Raw genomic sequence first — 15,958 nt, forward strand, 5'->3', positions numbered from 1 at the left:
ATATGGTATCAATGTTCCTCAAGCAACTCTTGACAAGTAAGGAAATAAGAGTATTTCCTGAAATCTTGAACAATGTTTTAATGATGATTTTGCTCTAAAAATATATGAATCCTTTTCTCCTGTAGCCAGGTCGTGTTGGTTGAAGCAGAGTAGATTAGGGTGACCAACCGTCCTCTTTTCCCCGGACATGTCCTCTTTTCACGTTCTGTCCGGGGCGTCTGGGGGGATTTTCGTGATTGATAAAAATGTCCGGGTTTTACTATATTCCGACAGAGGACCCATGTGTTTGAAGTCATCCCCGAACTGCTGCTTTGTGAGCGCTTGTTCTGCACTCGCAGACGGGACAGACAGCGCGCAGCAACACGCCTAATAATGTTTAAAAGATCCCAAAGCACAAGTCCATCTTTTCAGACAAACTGCAAAAGAAACTTCCCTCGTACCGATCCAGTACTGGTAATTTTTCTTATGCAGATGAGGCATTATTTATGTACCATTATTTAATTCCAGAAGCTTTCAAGTTATTTTTTTGCACTTGTTGACTTGTAAAAGCCTATATGGCATATTTTATTTCACAATTCATTAACCGCACAGAGGAGGTATCGTTTAAATATGTTAAATATGTTTCTTTAAGCAAGTTCTTCATGACTGAGCCAAGTGTCCTCTTTTTTGGAAATCAAAATACGGTCACCCTAGAGTAGATACCACAAAGCCCTTTTCCTTCCCTCCGTTCATTTAGTTACTTTCTCAGTGGCAGACTATGATCTCACCATGGTGAGTTGTGGCATACAGAAAGGTCCACACAAAGACCTCTGTGCTAAATAGCTAACTCAGTCACAAAGCTTAACTAACATCCAGTTATACAATAGCATTAGCTTCAGTGAATGTTGCTAAGGAGGCTAAAACTTAATCCAAAAGTTTTAGCTTCCTTAGCAACAAAAGTGTGATCTAAAACACTTGTCGAAGTGTTTTGGATCAAGTTAAACATGTAAGCTCACAGGTTAAATAAGGCCCTTTTTTGTTAAATGCACAGGCAAAATATGCTTGATTTTTATGAAGAAATACAAAAGAGACACACTGTTTTTGTCCTGGATGTTAAAATGAACCTGAACAGAAAAAAAGTAGCGGGTACAGACTTAAATTTCTAGATTTGGCTACTTTTTTTCTTGTTTTTTTCTCGTTTGTTTTTAATCACTATCAACTCAAGTTAATGTTGAAATGAAAAAAAAAACACCCACACAGTTAAATTGCTAATATCCAACCCCCGAGATGCTTGGTGTGTGAGCTAATGTATTTAGTAGCGGTAGTTTACACAGGCCGGTCTAATCTCTCTTTCTCCAACGTGATTGTGTGTCTCTCCACGTTATGCTCATTCAAGACTCAGCTAGTCAAAGCAGGTGCAAACTGGTGACTCAACCATGTGCGTGCAGCAGAGCCGGTCCTTCAAATATGCCTTTGTGTGGCAAAACCCCCCAAAAAAACCCAACCAAAAAACCTTATGGATCTAAGGTCCTTTAATACTGTGCCCAGAATACATTCTAAAAAATGGAAATACATATTTTGCTTCTTTGTTATTATTTCTGCTTTCTGCTTGCTCTCTATTTTAAATATATAGTATATATTGTTATGGTTATTGTTCTTCCATCATGAGTCAGGTTAGATATTATGTAATGCTACACAGCTTTACATGTACAGTGGATGCAGATGCTGCTGTAGGTAGCCAACTGACATAAATAAAGGAGGATAAAGAGCAGTGCTTATGGTGATGTCACAAATACAGCCGCAGCTCTTATATAAGCCCACCATTTGAACACTGCACACAGGCACTACCATGTAACCTACAGTGGGATATATTGTACAGCATATAGGCCACCGCTCACTCTGCCTAGAGCTAATGGTGGCTTTAAAGTCATTATCCAAAAGATTCAGTATCTGCCGTATTCAGCCTTGCTTGGTTTGTTGGGTGTGTACTATCAAAACTGAACATAAACAGTGACGAGGCCTGTCTCTCTTCCCCATCGTCTGACACTGATCAGGACGTTGGTGGGCAGAGGGAGCTGATGTTGTGATCCCGGGATCGTGCTCCGTCACTGAAGTCTGATGGAGGATCTCCCACTAATCCCTTAATATCTCCCATCCCACTGAGATACTGCCACCATCGCCATGATGATGCTGACGTGGCCTGGATGTGTAGCAGTGGATGATGGCGAGGGGAGAAGGGTCCTTGCACAAACACAAAGAAATCCTTCTTTTGCAAAATGTAAATGCAGCTCTCTGAAGCGACACCTCAAGAAACGGAGTGCAGGCATTTAAAGCCACTAAGCATCAGGTGATGAGGAGGGGGGCTGGGAGCTGTTTTTTTGTAGTTGGTGTACAGAGGCTGGTCCTTATCCTCGAGGGGGCAGATGCTTGAATAGTTGTTGCTTTAAATCTGTGCAGAGGCTGCTAATGCAAGGGAATCCTTTTGATTTGAGCTTTTACAGCAGCTACACTCAAACACTTCATTCTGCACCATCAGACAGATGTTGACAGCCACCAAGTCCAAGTTAATTCAAGTCATACAGTGTCGTGGCGACATCTGTTCATTTGAATGAGCATGCTAGTCTTTTAGACTGTGTGTAGTGTATGCAATACATAAAACATGATCCATGGTGTGGGACTTCATATGGTGTCTACGGGTGTAACCTGTGTGCAGAAAGGTGATCTCAGCAGGCTCAGTGCTTGTCTGTCTGGGTACACTGCTTGCAGTTTAGTTAAACAAGCTAATAGTGATGTGCTATAGTGATGAATTGTGACAGGAAGGAGTAGAGCAGGCTTGGCCAACAATAGGCGGGGTATCTATTACCTCTCTATTGTTAGCTATGGCTGGGCTATTATTATAGACATTAGACAGCTGACTGCAGTTTCAGTACAGACCACAACAACACTGTCGAGAGGCTGTTGTATCTGTTTAAAGATGGGGGCTGATGGGAGGTTTGTTGAGGGGAAGGTTTGGATAGTGGCATGTGTCAGAGAATGTGATCATAATCATCACCACTCTACCCTCATCATGGACATGAGGAGGAAAGGCTGAAACTAGGTTTTTGCTGATTATGAGACTGGAAATAATACGGGGGGATGGAGAAATGGCATTGGTGCTTGAGAAGTGTTCTTGATGCTTCACTGTTTATGGTACGTGGGAAGGGACGAAGGAAGGCATGAAGCTGCCTTCAGCTGTGTTTGTCTAGAGACTGAGTTAAAACGCAGGGGGGTGGTGACCCAGCCACGGTGGGGCTGAGGCTAAAGTTCTAGAGCATTCCCAGTGGAGCTGTTGAGCCTCGCATATAACAGGAGTTGTGACGTTAGCTAGGGACAATGTCAGCTGCCAAGAAAGTGCTGATCACAGCCATTATGAAATGTATCTCTGTCAGGATGAATAAAGTGGGCTGACAGGAGACGCAGCTAAGCGTACACATACAGTGAAAGACGCGGTTGTACACACACCCATTATTAAAGCAAATACGCTCATATACTGTGTGCAAAAACACAAACATGGTGCGTCACTGCCTCTGACTAAATGCTTCTCGTACTGTTTATACATGATTCGCTGTATGGTGAAGTTGCTGTATTAAAATGACATATGGATATTGTACATATGCTTCCTGTAAGCTTTTGCATAGAAATATACTTGTGAATGTGTGGGCTGCTGGGTGATTAGCTGACTCTTTGCCACTTGGAAATCTCTCAGGAAGAGAGATATGGAGCAGCTCAATTGAATCCTGGCAGGTAATCTAAGGAAACAGATGGATTTTAGTTATATTTGGCAGCAGATTAGCCACTTCCCCGTTGCTCAGAAAAAAAACCTGCTGTTGCCAACTCCTGTTTGACAATCTGAATATTAGTTCTTGGTCAGGAGGTCTGGCTTGCGCACTGTTAAATTGCCTATTCTGATGAGTGCGCCCCGTGGATTCAGTCCTATCTTTGCTTTCTAAGGCCCAGCTGTGGTAGCTGGCCAACCCCTTCCACACCGAGGCGCTTGCCCTCTCACCGTTCCTCCTGCCCTGCCTATCGCGCCTTGCCAGTGCCCCGTGCCAGAGGAAGTTATCAGCACTTCATCCCCTGCCCCTAATCCTCTACGAGATGGAGAGAAAGTGTTAAGTAGCCCTTCTCCTGGCATTTACTGGAGAGGTAGAATGAAAAAAAAAGTGTCTCAAGATCTAATCACCCATCTTTAAATGAGCAGCTATTTTTAGCCCCCTCTCTCTCTTTGTTTAATATTTGGTAATGTACAGCAGAGGGGAAAGTACAGTAACACAGTCTTAACGTTACAGTAATTGTTTTAAGGTGATTTAACAGAGAAAAGAATGTTATACTCATAAATATACATTGTTTAGTGTGTAATTATATCTTCCAGCAAATGCATGAATTCTCATAAACTTAGTGCATTAAGAGTTTGAAGGAGCGGCACCAGCTATGTTGCCCCGCCATGTTGAATACATTAGTGGAGATGGACATCACCATTTCGCCTAATCACATTTTATGTATGTGGCGAGACACTGCCCATATAAGTAGTCCACCTTATAATTTAGTCTTTCTTAATATGTCTTTCTCCTCCACCTCTTCATCTGCCTCCTCCGCCAATGTGCTCTCTTCCCTTACATCCACCTCATCCTCTTCATTCTCACCTCAAGCCTCATCTCCTGAACTGAAGTCAGGGCTCTACAACGTGGATAAACATGCTTATTTATTCTCAGTATTATCACAATTACTTGTTGTCAGCAGATTAGATATGTTTCCCTCCCATCTTCGGACAGCTGACCGACTAAACGCAACAACAGCAGGTTATAAGCTAATATTATACCAGCTAACGTTAGGCCACAAGTGTCCTAAAAGTCACGCTTTCCCTCTGATGAAGAGTTTGATAATATTCTCACATTGTATAAGAGTTTACTCTCTAAGTGTCTGTGTCCAACAATGTTAGATTTACTTTAAAGATGTTTCGCTAACACCAGATAACAGCAGCTTACAGCGGCTAAAAACAGCTAATAGGGGCTAAGAGAGGCAAAAACAGCAGGGCTTATAGAAAAATTCAGGATATCCTTAACAACTCACCTCAGTATCGCTGACATCAGACAGAAGTGAGAGTCACTGACTCATCAAATGAGTAGACATGGACAACCCGAATATTGACAGCTGAGGTAAACAGTGGACTGTCAGCCTACACCCACTACAGATAAGCAGTTGGCCACAGTAGTTTCCCCTAAAGTGGCCACTGAAGCCAGGAAGGAAACAGAATAAGCACCAGTTTTTCAGGGTTTTTAGTGTAGTGGGGATAGCCTTATTGTTTATGAACTCCTATTGTTTTGTTTAAGCGTTAACAAAAAGTCTAAAAAAGCTAAATGATCATTAGACTAATTAGAGATTAGAGCACTCAGAGCGCTTTGACAAATGTAATCCATCTATTGCTCCCCACATGAACTCTTTACTGTGTCTCAATTGCAGGCGAGTTTAAGGGATTATTATTAAATAGACACTGTTGGCATATACCAGGTGGCAAGTTGTATCATACAGTAAATAAGCCCAGAGTAAAATTCTGCTGGGCCAGTCTCCGATGAAAGTTTTCCCTAACGGTTAGTTGCCTGTGAGTGATTTCAGACAGACATTAACCTCATCTCCTGGCAGTACTGACTGACCGGGATGTGTTAATGATATATGTAGTTTGTATTTACTCACAGAGCCAGATTACTCCCTTATGATCCAATTATCGCTCAGTCTGTAGTGGACTCAAAAGGTCTGTGGGGTCATTGCTTAGCCATGAGATCCTCTATCACAGCTTTTCTGTTCCAGTGTTGTAGCCAAGGCCTTATATGACCCTCTGCTTAAAATCTGTCACCCACAGCGGGTTGCCAATATTCTGTTCTCAAACGATTTAAGGGGACATCTGTAATATTTCATTGCAGAGTATCTTCTCAGACACACAGTCAGTCAGTTCTGAGTGCAAAGGATCCCAATCAAGTGAACGCGCTGATGCATGTGGATCTAAATGCGCAGTAGAGGTGCTTTTGTCACGATCTGCAATAGATATTTAGTGATGAGCAGGCTTGTTGTGTTCTGCTCGTGGCAATCCCGGCCCTGTCAGTCTGTCCCTGAGGAGGAGACTGCCCAGTACACCTCATCATAGCCCTGCTGCTCTGCTGCTGTTCTGTCAATATGTAACTGAGTTTCTACTCAAAGAAAGTCAACTGAGAGTTATCTTCTAAAACTGCACGACATGTGCTGTGAGCTGCAGCTTATTTAGAATCAGTTAAATGTACATTATGCTTCTACTGGTCTTGTTTCCTTGTTTTTTAAAAATACTTTCTCATGGCAACTTAGACTGGGCTGTGTGGAAATATCGATTAAGGTTAGTTAAATAGTGTGCCATTCGGGTCCTGCTTGTTTCCTGGTTTCTGTTTCTTTGTTGCATGCACATTAGCTGTTGGTGAACCTGCTGTGGTGCAAGTTGTTACTGCATTGTCCAGTGCTGATTCAGGGCTTGTTACGCAGCCGTCGTATCAGTAATTTTGTCTTAACACAGCTGTGACACAGGAGCAGCAGTTTGAAGATTGCACTGTTTAAGTCGAGGTCTAGCTATGCGTGTTAGACTCCTCTCTCTGGTACATCAGAGATGCATCAACCCAGATCTCTCAAGGATCTCACCTCCCTATGAGTCAGATTTAGAATGAAGCTGATGCAGCTTTTTTTTTCTACAACAGTATCCTTCTTATAAAGTGCCAATTTGCATCCTTTTTGCTGTGGCTGGTGTTAAAAGCGTGTTCATCATTTCCTGTATAGATCTCTTTTTTAAAACATAAAAGTAATTCACAGCAACAAGTCCAAACTCATCAGCTACTTATACACTTAGCTGACAGTAAAGAATTAGAAAAATCTCACACAATGAAATGAAAACTTCTTTCAAGTGTACTTATAAAATTCAAAGAGAATCTATTTGTTTGGCTTCAGTAGGTCTGTAGTAGTTATCATCTTTGGTAATATTTTTGAATGACCTCACAGAGCCAATACATGACTATTTTTGTCCACAACACAAATACATTTATTTTGCAGTGATTCATTAAATAAAAAAGGAGCTAAAAGACAAAATAATAATAATAATAATAATAATAAGCTAATTGTTTCTAGAGCCTGCCACATTTATTAGCTGTTTGTGGATCTATCCACGTTATAAGTCTTGATGTTGCATACTTTGTCCACAAGAGGGCATTTTTGAACTTCCGCGTTTGGGATGCCACAAGCATAAAAACTGATCGAGTGAAATCGGGCGTAAACAAGTAAATAAAGAGCTACACATAAAAAATGTTGGAGAAATCCCATGTTTACTGTATCTGAAGGGAAACAAATATCATCTGATATGTCATAATTTCACCAAATGTCAGTAAAGCTACTTTCAGCTGCTCCCTTGACACACGGATCCCCTTCCAGACATAAAGGAGATTTGTGTTCCAGCTGGAATTAAATAAGCAACCTTTTGCTTGCCAAGTAAATCTGTTAACCACTACACTATTGGAAGCACGAAATAAACACAAAAATATCAGTACTCCACTGGTCAGGCTGTAATTGTTTCAGAGCTAACTCCTTCAGCTGATTGTCTGGCTTTTACTGAAGGGTGTTTACAAGATCTTTGAAAGTGTTGTGGCACGGAGGAGACCAAGTGCAGAAAACAGTTTCTGCGCTGTGCAGCCCTGTGGCTTAATATAGATGAAAAGTGACAATGCAGAGCCTGAAAAGTTTTAGGTGTTTTCTGAAACAAGCATTTCAATGCTTTGCCTAAGTAAAAGTTTTAGCATCAAAACAAGACACAATGGCCCCTTTCTGAGTCATATGTGTTATATTACTGAGAAATTAATGCGTGTTTTATATTCTGCCAGGCAGCTTTTTATTTAATAATAAAGAATGGTAAAATATGCTGAAAAAGTAAAAAAGTAAAAAAAAAAAAAAAAAAAAAAGTAGAAGCAGAAAGCAGTAAAACAAGAAATATTAAAGTTCATATACATTCAGACTGCAATTCAGTAAAGCACTAGAGTAAATGTACTCTGTTAGAGTCCATCATTGGTCACATCCACACTCGCTGTCAGTGGTTTTGGCATTTTAAGATTAACGATCTGGGAGCATCAGGCAAGATGGGCACTGCCCCATGCCCCAATCTGGATACACATTCAGTAATTTGTAACTAGACAGGGATCCAGCACCTCTGTGGATGGCTGCTAGTTCTATGTGTTGCTGTTTTCTGGAAAAAGAAAGTTATCTCTTAGAAGCTTATGCAGCACATCTGTCCACTAGAGAGCAGTGCAGCATCAGTCATTGTGACTCAAAGCCACTGAGAAAAAGCGGAAACTGAAATCCAGGAGCAAATAAGAGTAAAGATAACAGCAGGATGTGACTTTTTAAAACTCCCGCACAAACTTACTCTAAACTCTGAACCATTTGTGTCTTTCATCTGTCTTTTATGTCTTGCGATGGTCTCATGTGATTGCAGAGAGCAGGTTAAACAGACAGAAAACAGGAGACTGCATCTGGCCTGGAGGCCTCCGCAGCAGCCAGGATCCCGAATACGTCACTTGTGACATTTTACACTCACTCATTTCACTGCCCCATGTCAAATAATACACAGAGCACTCACTCACACACACACACGCACACATGTTGATATGGTGTGCATAAATGCATAGTCAGATGCTCTCTCTCTCTCTCTCTCTCTCTCTCTCTCTCTCACACACACACACACTCACACACACACACACACACACACACAGCGCCCGGCAGCTGTCCAGGCAGGCAGGCAGGCAGGCAGGCAGCAGGCTCGATCAGATAAATATGAGGCTTGTAATGCGACCACAGAGACGGTGCTGATGGGATCAATAAGGAACGGCGCTGCAGGTCATCGGGAGAACACAGCGAGAGGATAAATATGGACTGGCTCATCGGAAAACAGAGCAGCGAGACTGATGGGTACACAGGACTATATCTTTTCTCGTGTGTTCTCTCACCCGTCCGACACAGATCAGATGGACAGATCTCTCACTTTTGCTGTGCTCTACCTCTCGCTAAACCAGACTGTTGTGAGGCTTCAGTGCTCCGTTCTGATGCTCTGTGTGACTCTGCTTTAGCCTCAGCATCTTTTTGGCAGTTTGAGTATGTATGTGAAGTATGGGATGTTAAAATGATGGGGTATTCTCAAATATGGCTTAACAGGCTTAATGTGTCATTACTAGGCTTCTATGGGCTGCCACTAATAAGGGGTAAAGTAAGGGTTACGGCTACTATTTTTAGTTGGGACTGTTTCAGAGGTTATTTAACACGTTAAACTTGAAGGTGGGCAGCCTTGCTTTGAAGCAAGAAGATCCTGGGTTTGAATCCACTAGCCAGCATCTGTGTAGGGCTTGCATGCTCTCCCCAGTTATTCTGGCTTTCTGCCACTGTCCAAAGACATGCATGTTAGGTTAAGTGGTCAATCTAAATTGGCCGTAGGTGAGAGCATGAATGCTCATGTCTATGTGCTAGCCCTGCAATGGACTGGCGACTAATACCTGGGCAACTTGCCTCTTGCCCTATGACAGCTGGGATGATGGGATGAAGCAGACAAAAACTGGATGCATGTAATCTAAATGTTTTTGGGATTTGGACAAAAATAGTTATATGGGCATATTGCCTTAGGTCCTGGTCATTTTATTAGCAATACATTAAAAAAAAAAATAGGTGAACCAGTAATGAAACTAATCATTATTTGCAGCACTACATGTAGGAATCAGACCAGTCACACACAACAAATTAGCTACTGTTGCTGTGATGGTCAGAATCAGACAAAATCCAATTAACACATTCCATTTCACACGGCTATATAAAGCCGGCAGCTCACTAGAATAAGCGGCGATCAGGTGTGCTGAGGTCTGGTGTGTGATTCTCAGCTGCAGATGTCTGTGTTTTGCTTTAAGTGACATTTGCTCCTAAACCAGGCGACAGCAGCTGAGCTTGCAGCGCCACTGATAGATGGTGTACAGACACAAGACGGTCACACGGTGCTTGCTGTTTGTGTCTGTGTCGGTGTAATTTTGGTGTTTTGTCCTGGTTGCACGTATTTTGAACTTCTAGAGATATCACTATATGAGATGCGCGTCATTTGAAGAGAATGCGTGTTAAGGGATGCTGCGTATGCAAGCTGTTACTCCTATATTTGTCCTGTTTCTGAGCTCCTGTGGTCATTAGAGGGGATGCATGTTATATGCTGCAGGACAAAAAAAGTTCTGGCTTCTTGCTTTGATTTCAGTAATGGAAATAAGTTGATATTGAATCTGCATTGTTTAAACATACAGATTGACATGCTCATTAGGTTAATTGGCAATTCTAAATTGGCTGTGGGTTTGGATGTAAGAGTGAACAGTTCTTTGTCTCAGTGTTACTGGTCTTATAGTAAACTAACAACATGTTCAGGGCATACCCCACCTCTCTTCCCGTGACAGCTGGGATGGGCTCCAGCCTCCCCTCATGACCCTGTTGGATAAGAAAATGAATGCCCTGATGGATGCTAGTATTGAGTTGCACCCCTTCAGAATAGATTGGCATGATATTGATACTGGCAGATTTTTGGGCAGCACCTTCATTACATGATCTCCACTTGCACCACTTCCAAAAGTTGCTCTGCTGGATTCAGATCGTTATTGTCGAGGCCATGCTTATTGTCATGTTCAAGAAACTACGCATACCTACCCTTATTTACAAGACGCTCTGGTTAAACTGTAACCACCTGCAAAAGCATGATGTATTATATACTACTACTGAATATGTTATTGAATATGTAGCAGACCGAGCAAATAAAGTTTCAAAATGATTCAGCGTTTTTACAGTAATTTGGATGTGCCCAAAGTTTTCCAGATGCTGTTGTTCATGCCTTGGTTGTAATACTCGTTGAAGTTAGAGCTGCCTTTCTATCTGTGTTTGAACCACGCAGACCATTGTTCTCCCTCATCAGTGAGGCGTTTTCATGTCGAATGCTGCATTTGATTCCTTGTAAACCCTAGAAAAGCTGCTGCTTCCCAGCAAATCATCAAATTCTGGAATTCTGCCCATCTGCCACCAACAGCAACGCCAATTTCAAGTCACTTAATTCGACTTTCTTCAGCAGTTCTTCCTGTCTACATATTTAAATGCAGTGAGTTCCTACACCGTGATGGACTCATTAGACAGTTGCTTCGGCTAAACAGGCCTAATCAACAAAGTAAGTGTATATACTGTACTTTATGTACAGTTGTTCTGATAGTAAGTTATTTAAATGATCGTTTCTATGTATCAGTTCTACCAACGCAAACTGTAGGCCTGATAAATACCTCATTAGAATTATCAGCTGACATGGCAGCAGTTTGTCCCCTAGCTGACTTCTTCAAAGCTCCACACAAACATGTATTATAAGCTGCTTCATTTTATAATTTATTTTCAAGGCTGAATACACCAAAAACAAATCAAATCCCTCCCGTAGCATTCTGCAACGGTTTGGTTTTATTTTCTTAGTTATAAGAGGATTTCTTCCACTACATCAGTGCAAGGTAAATTGAATTTTGTTGGTGCGTGCTCATAGCACTTAAATCTGCAATTACTCTAGAAAATCCAGAGAACACGCTGTAAACTTTTTGCACTGAGACTATGTCTTTTATATATTGTAGTTCCAGTGAAGAACTTTCTGGAAGTTGCGAAGCTATATGTTATTTATCCCGAAGTCTGGGAAATAATAAAATAACATGATAACTGTGTTACATGGTTAATGTACTACTACGTATAAAGTTCTATCAGACACACACTTCAGTGGCTGCATCAGGGGCAATTTAGGGTTCAATAGTTCAGGATATTTCAATATGTGGACAGCAGAATTTTTAAGAACGATACCGATAGCAATATGAGGCAATTTAAAAATCTGACATACTGGCTGATTTTTCTCTTTTAATGTCACTACAATTATGGATGATTAAATCTTCTGCCTAGCTCTGCTCGAATCAGCTGGTTGTTATGTTTTCGTTGGATTCCAAACACATGTTGGCATCAGGAGAGCTGCAACATCAACACTCATAATGTGGTTGAAGGTGTTTTGTTTTTGTTTGTTTTTTTTGTTTTGTTTTCATTTATTGGCCATTGTACATACAGATATATCTGTAAATAGGTAATATCAGCCAATGCATTGGCCCCACCAGTAGGTCGGTCAGGTTCTAATAATATCAATACTCATACTGTGACACCATATGAGTTATTTTTCCCCACTGAATCTTGTTAGTTAGTTATAGATTTTCAGACCACAAACTACACCTTGTGAACTTTCAGTGTAGGTTAAACCTCGCTGATGACTTGGTGTAGCTAATGTTTACACAGAATTAGTTACTACTTCCAACCTTGCCTCACAGTGCTGGTCAGCAAGTAATTGAAGGCAGTGCTCAAGTGTCACACAGCTGGACCGCACTCCCTGGTGGTTACTTTTAGCTTGTGTTTGTTGATCTTTTCCAGTGTTTCTGGAAATTGATGAGCTGATGCTGTTGATGATGGTGGGGGTCTTATCACTTATAGATCCACCTTAGTGAAGCTCTTTGTGCAATAGGGAGGCGGATTTGGATTTGAGATAGCCACAGCATCAAATTGAATGTTTGTCCACGGCAGAAGATTCAGTATGAAAGAGGGTGTTACTCACATGAAGCGGTCATTTTTAATTTAAGTGTTATCTGCGTCACTTATTTACATTACGTCATTTTTAAAATCTTCCTGTGAGTTTTCTTGTTTACTTTATTACCATTTTCACAGCTAAATTGTTGTTTTCATGAAATCATCATCTGTAATATATTTTTTAAATATTGTTCTTGTTAGAGCGGGATAATTATTTATGTCACACCCATCTTTAATGACATCCTCATTGTTTATTTTTTTTCCCCATCTTTTATTGTTTTCCTCATCTCTTTCTGTTTGATATGCACTGAGCTGCGCACACTTTTTATTTTTTTATGTTTTAGGATCAACGAAGAACCAAAGCCTCAGCCGGCACAGTAAGTAAACTGCATTACCCAGTGTGCTCTAGGCTTTGACACTTCTTCCTGTCAGTCGATGCTGCGTGCTTCATGTGGCTTTCTCCTCTTTGTCTGGGAGTTTAATAACAAAAAGTCATTAATGTCTTGGAAAAGAGTGGCCCGTTTTAATGAATAACTTCTCAATGAGTGAATCAGGTCGTTGAATTTTGTGCTGTGCACTAAACAGCTGACTTCCATGACATCAATGACATCGGCTTCTCCTTTCTTCCAGCTTTTTTGCAGCTAGGTCCCCAGAATCTTTCCCTTGTTCCTGATATCTAACTGGCTGTTCATCTTCATTCAGTGTATCATCTGCACTCTGGTTGGCTGGGTAGTCTAGTAGTTCAACTGCTAGTGTGGAGTAGAGCCGCCTGTCCTGCTATTCTGTACTATAGCTGCATTGTGATTAGATCTACCTGCAGGGCTAACCAGTCAGACAACCTGACCCCCACTGCACCAAAAAGCTGCTATAAGTGACATTTACTGCAGCTCTCATTTCCATTGGCTGCAGAGCTTTCCTGCTTTTCTGTCCTTCCCTCAAATATAGGTCTGTCTGAGTCATCTTTCCTTCTTTATCTTTCTCTCTGTATTTCTGACACTGTGTCTGGTTGTCAGTGTTCCACTAATCGCTGCTCTGCCCGTGTCCCGGCCTCCTCCTCCTCTCTGCTCTGGTTATAGTGAATGTCCCTGCTATTTTCCCACTACTTAAGAACCAGCCTGCTTCCTAAAAGCCCCCTTTCTGAACAGATTGTTTTCTCACATGATGACTCATTGCGATGTTCCAGTCACACTTTGCTTATTTGAACAGGTGGTTTCCCTTTAGTGGGATCACTGAGCTGGTAAATAACGTTCTTCAGCCCCAGCAAAAGTCCCCAAATGACAAGGAGCCAGAGCAAAATGCGTAAGTAAAAGTACAGACCCCTTTTTGATCTTCTCCCAGCAGGAACCGACATATAGTGGTGGGTGAACCGAGCAGCTGGATTCACAGGTTGTTTGGCCATTGGTTGATGTGAGACAATGATTAGAAATTTCTCAGTTTGCTGGTTTAAGCACATAGGCGAGGGGTGCTGTGGAAGTGTTGTGCCACAATGAATTTAACTTTAATAAATGACATATTTATTGGCTGTAACAGGTCACTGATCAAGAAGACAGAGAGCGGAGTTAGTCTTATAATATATGTCGGTGTATTCTTAATCTTTGATCAGGACTCTAATACTAAATCCTGTATAAATCATTGTTTACTTTAAGGTTATTTTATAATAATTATTACATCTTTCCCTACCAAAATCCATCACTTATTAAATTCCTGTTAAAATTGAATCTTTCATTAACAACCACACAGATAAACATTTTAGCTAGCTTGATTTGTTTTTATGAGGAATAGAATATAGAGCAGGAAACCAGTTTCACAGCTGCTAGCTCCACCAAACTACGATAAGGTCAAAGTTGGGAGGTTGAGATAGTTGCTCCGTGTCTAAATTCAGATTGTTTAACATTGTAGAATTCAGACTTATTACTCATTTCTCTGAATTTCAATAGGGTACAGGGACATGTGGTGTACTCAGTTGAAATCTTTTGAATTGTTTATCACTATTGTCATGCTAGCTAGTGCATTTTGTGAACATTTGCAAACTATTGAGATTCTCAGCACTCATGTTAATTTCTTCTATGAAGGTGATAATAAATGAAGATAACATTTGTAGAAAACGTAACCACCAAACATCCCCACAAATGTGACTTTACTGCCTGTAAAAAATATGATGGTGTTAACTGCTGCTAGCTAGCATTACCTTGCTAATGGATCCTCCTCCTGATGGCTGAAACAGTGTAGATCTCTACGTCCTTCCACACTGTTTCAGCTTATTAAGTATGACACCAAGGCAATAATCACAGTTTTACACTTAAATCAATGAGTGTTAATGTGCAAGAAATAATATTCGTAATATAATATACTGATATACAGCAAAAAATATCATCTGTGTGCCTTCTGGAGCATTTTGCTTGTTTTAGCTTGAACAAAGCTTTGCTACTTTATATGATGTGGTGGTAGTGCTCCCAACAAACATTTTAATGTTGAATAACCATCAGCTGACGTTTTTTTGTTGACGGTCAAATAAGTTCCCAATTGAAAGCTGAACTGACGTGGCAGATGTTACCGCGATGACGGCTCAAAGTACTTCTTCAACATTGGCTGGACGTCATTTTTAAACTTTCCAGCAAGAGAATGTTTGTGTTCAAGAAATGTTTTCTACCATTTCTGGTATGTCTTTATTGATTAGTGAAGACTCAAACTGATGATATCAGGGTTGTGTGCTCATCACACAAGAAAAAAGTTTGGGTTGATAATCGTGACAATGGGCCAGAGGGGCAATAGAAACAGTCTGATGCCTTAAGTTTACCATTCAACAGATTAGACAGTTGTTAGACATATATGTTCTATTCTATTTGGACACAGCATCAAAATGGTCTGTCTGTGGTTTTATTTTTGCAGTTGTACAGCGAGATGTTTGACCAGGGAGATGTCATCAAAGTTTCAACCATGGGTTCTTATAAGACTTACTGTCAGAAGCAGCAACCACACAACAATGTGATAAACATTGCTGTGTGCAATTAGCTTGCATACCAGAGTATCAAGCATGCTATTGAAATGAATAAAAAACAAACCAAAGCAGAGTTTGTATGCTGCACGTAGTGGGACTGCTGTCTAGATTATTTAGCTGTAACAAAGTTTGTGAAAATCTGACACTGCAGACTTGTCAGCTCAATTCTTCTTCTGCCAATAAAGCAATTAAACTAGAGTTTAAAGTCAAACTCAAGACAGAATTGTGATATTTGGACAATCTGATTTGCACCCAGTAAGTTGCTTCATCTTGTAGAAATCAATCAATTAA

At 40.9% G+C, this 15,958-nt stretch overlaps 1 protein-coding gene across 8 annotated transcripts in view; it reads left to right on the plus strand.

Moving 5' to 3' along the window:
• rims2a (regulating synaptic membrane exocytosis 2a) overlaps positions 1–15,958 on the plus strand; it is a 157,004-nt gene that overhangs the window by 10,972 nt on the left and 130,074 nt on the right. For all 8 annotated transcript variants that reach the window (XM_080307861.1, XM_080307871.1, XM_080307860.1 and 5 more), the window contains exons 3-4: positions 13,014–13,046; positions 13,876–13,968. In XM_080307861.1, coding sequence (XP_080163987.1) covers positions 13,014–13,046; positions 13,876–13,968 — 126 coding nt within the window. The remainder of the gene's footprint in view (positions 1–13,013; positions 13,047–13,875; positions 13,969–15,958) is intronic.

The sequence above is a fragment of the Astatotilapia calliptera genome, chromosome 11 (assembly GCF_964374335.1).
Source record: "Astatotilapia calliptera chromosome 11, fAstCal68.1, whole genome shotgun sequence".
Lineage (NCBI taxonomy): Eukaryota > Metazoa > Chordata > Actinopteri > Cichliformes > Cichlidae > Astatotilapia > Astatotilapia calliptera.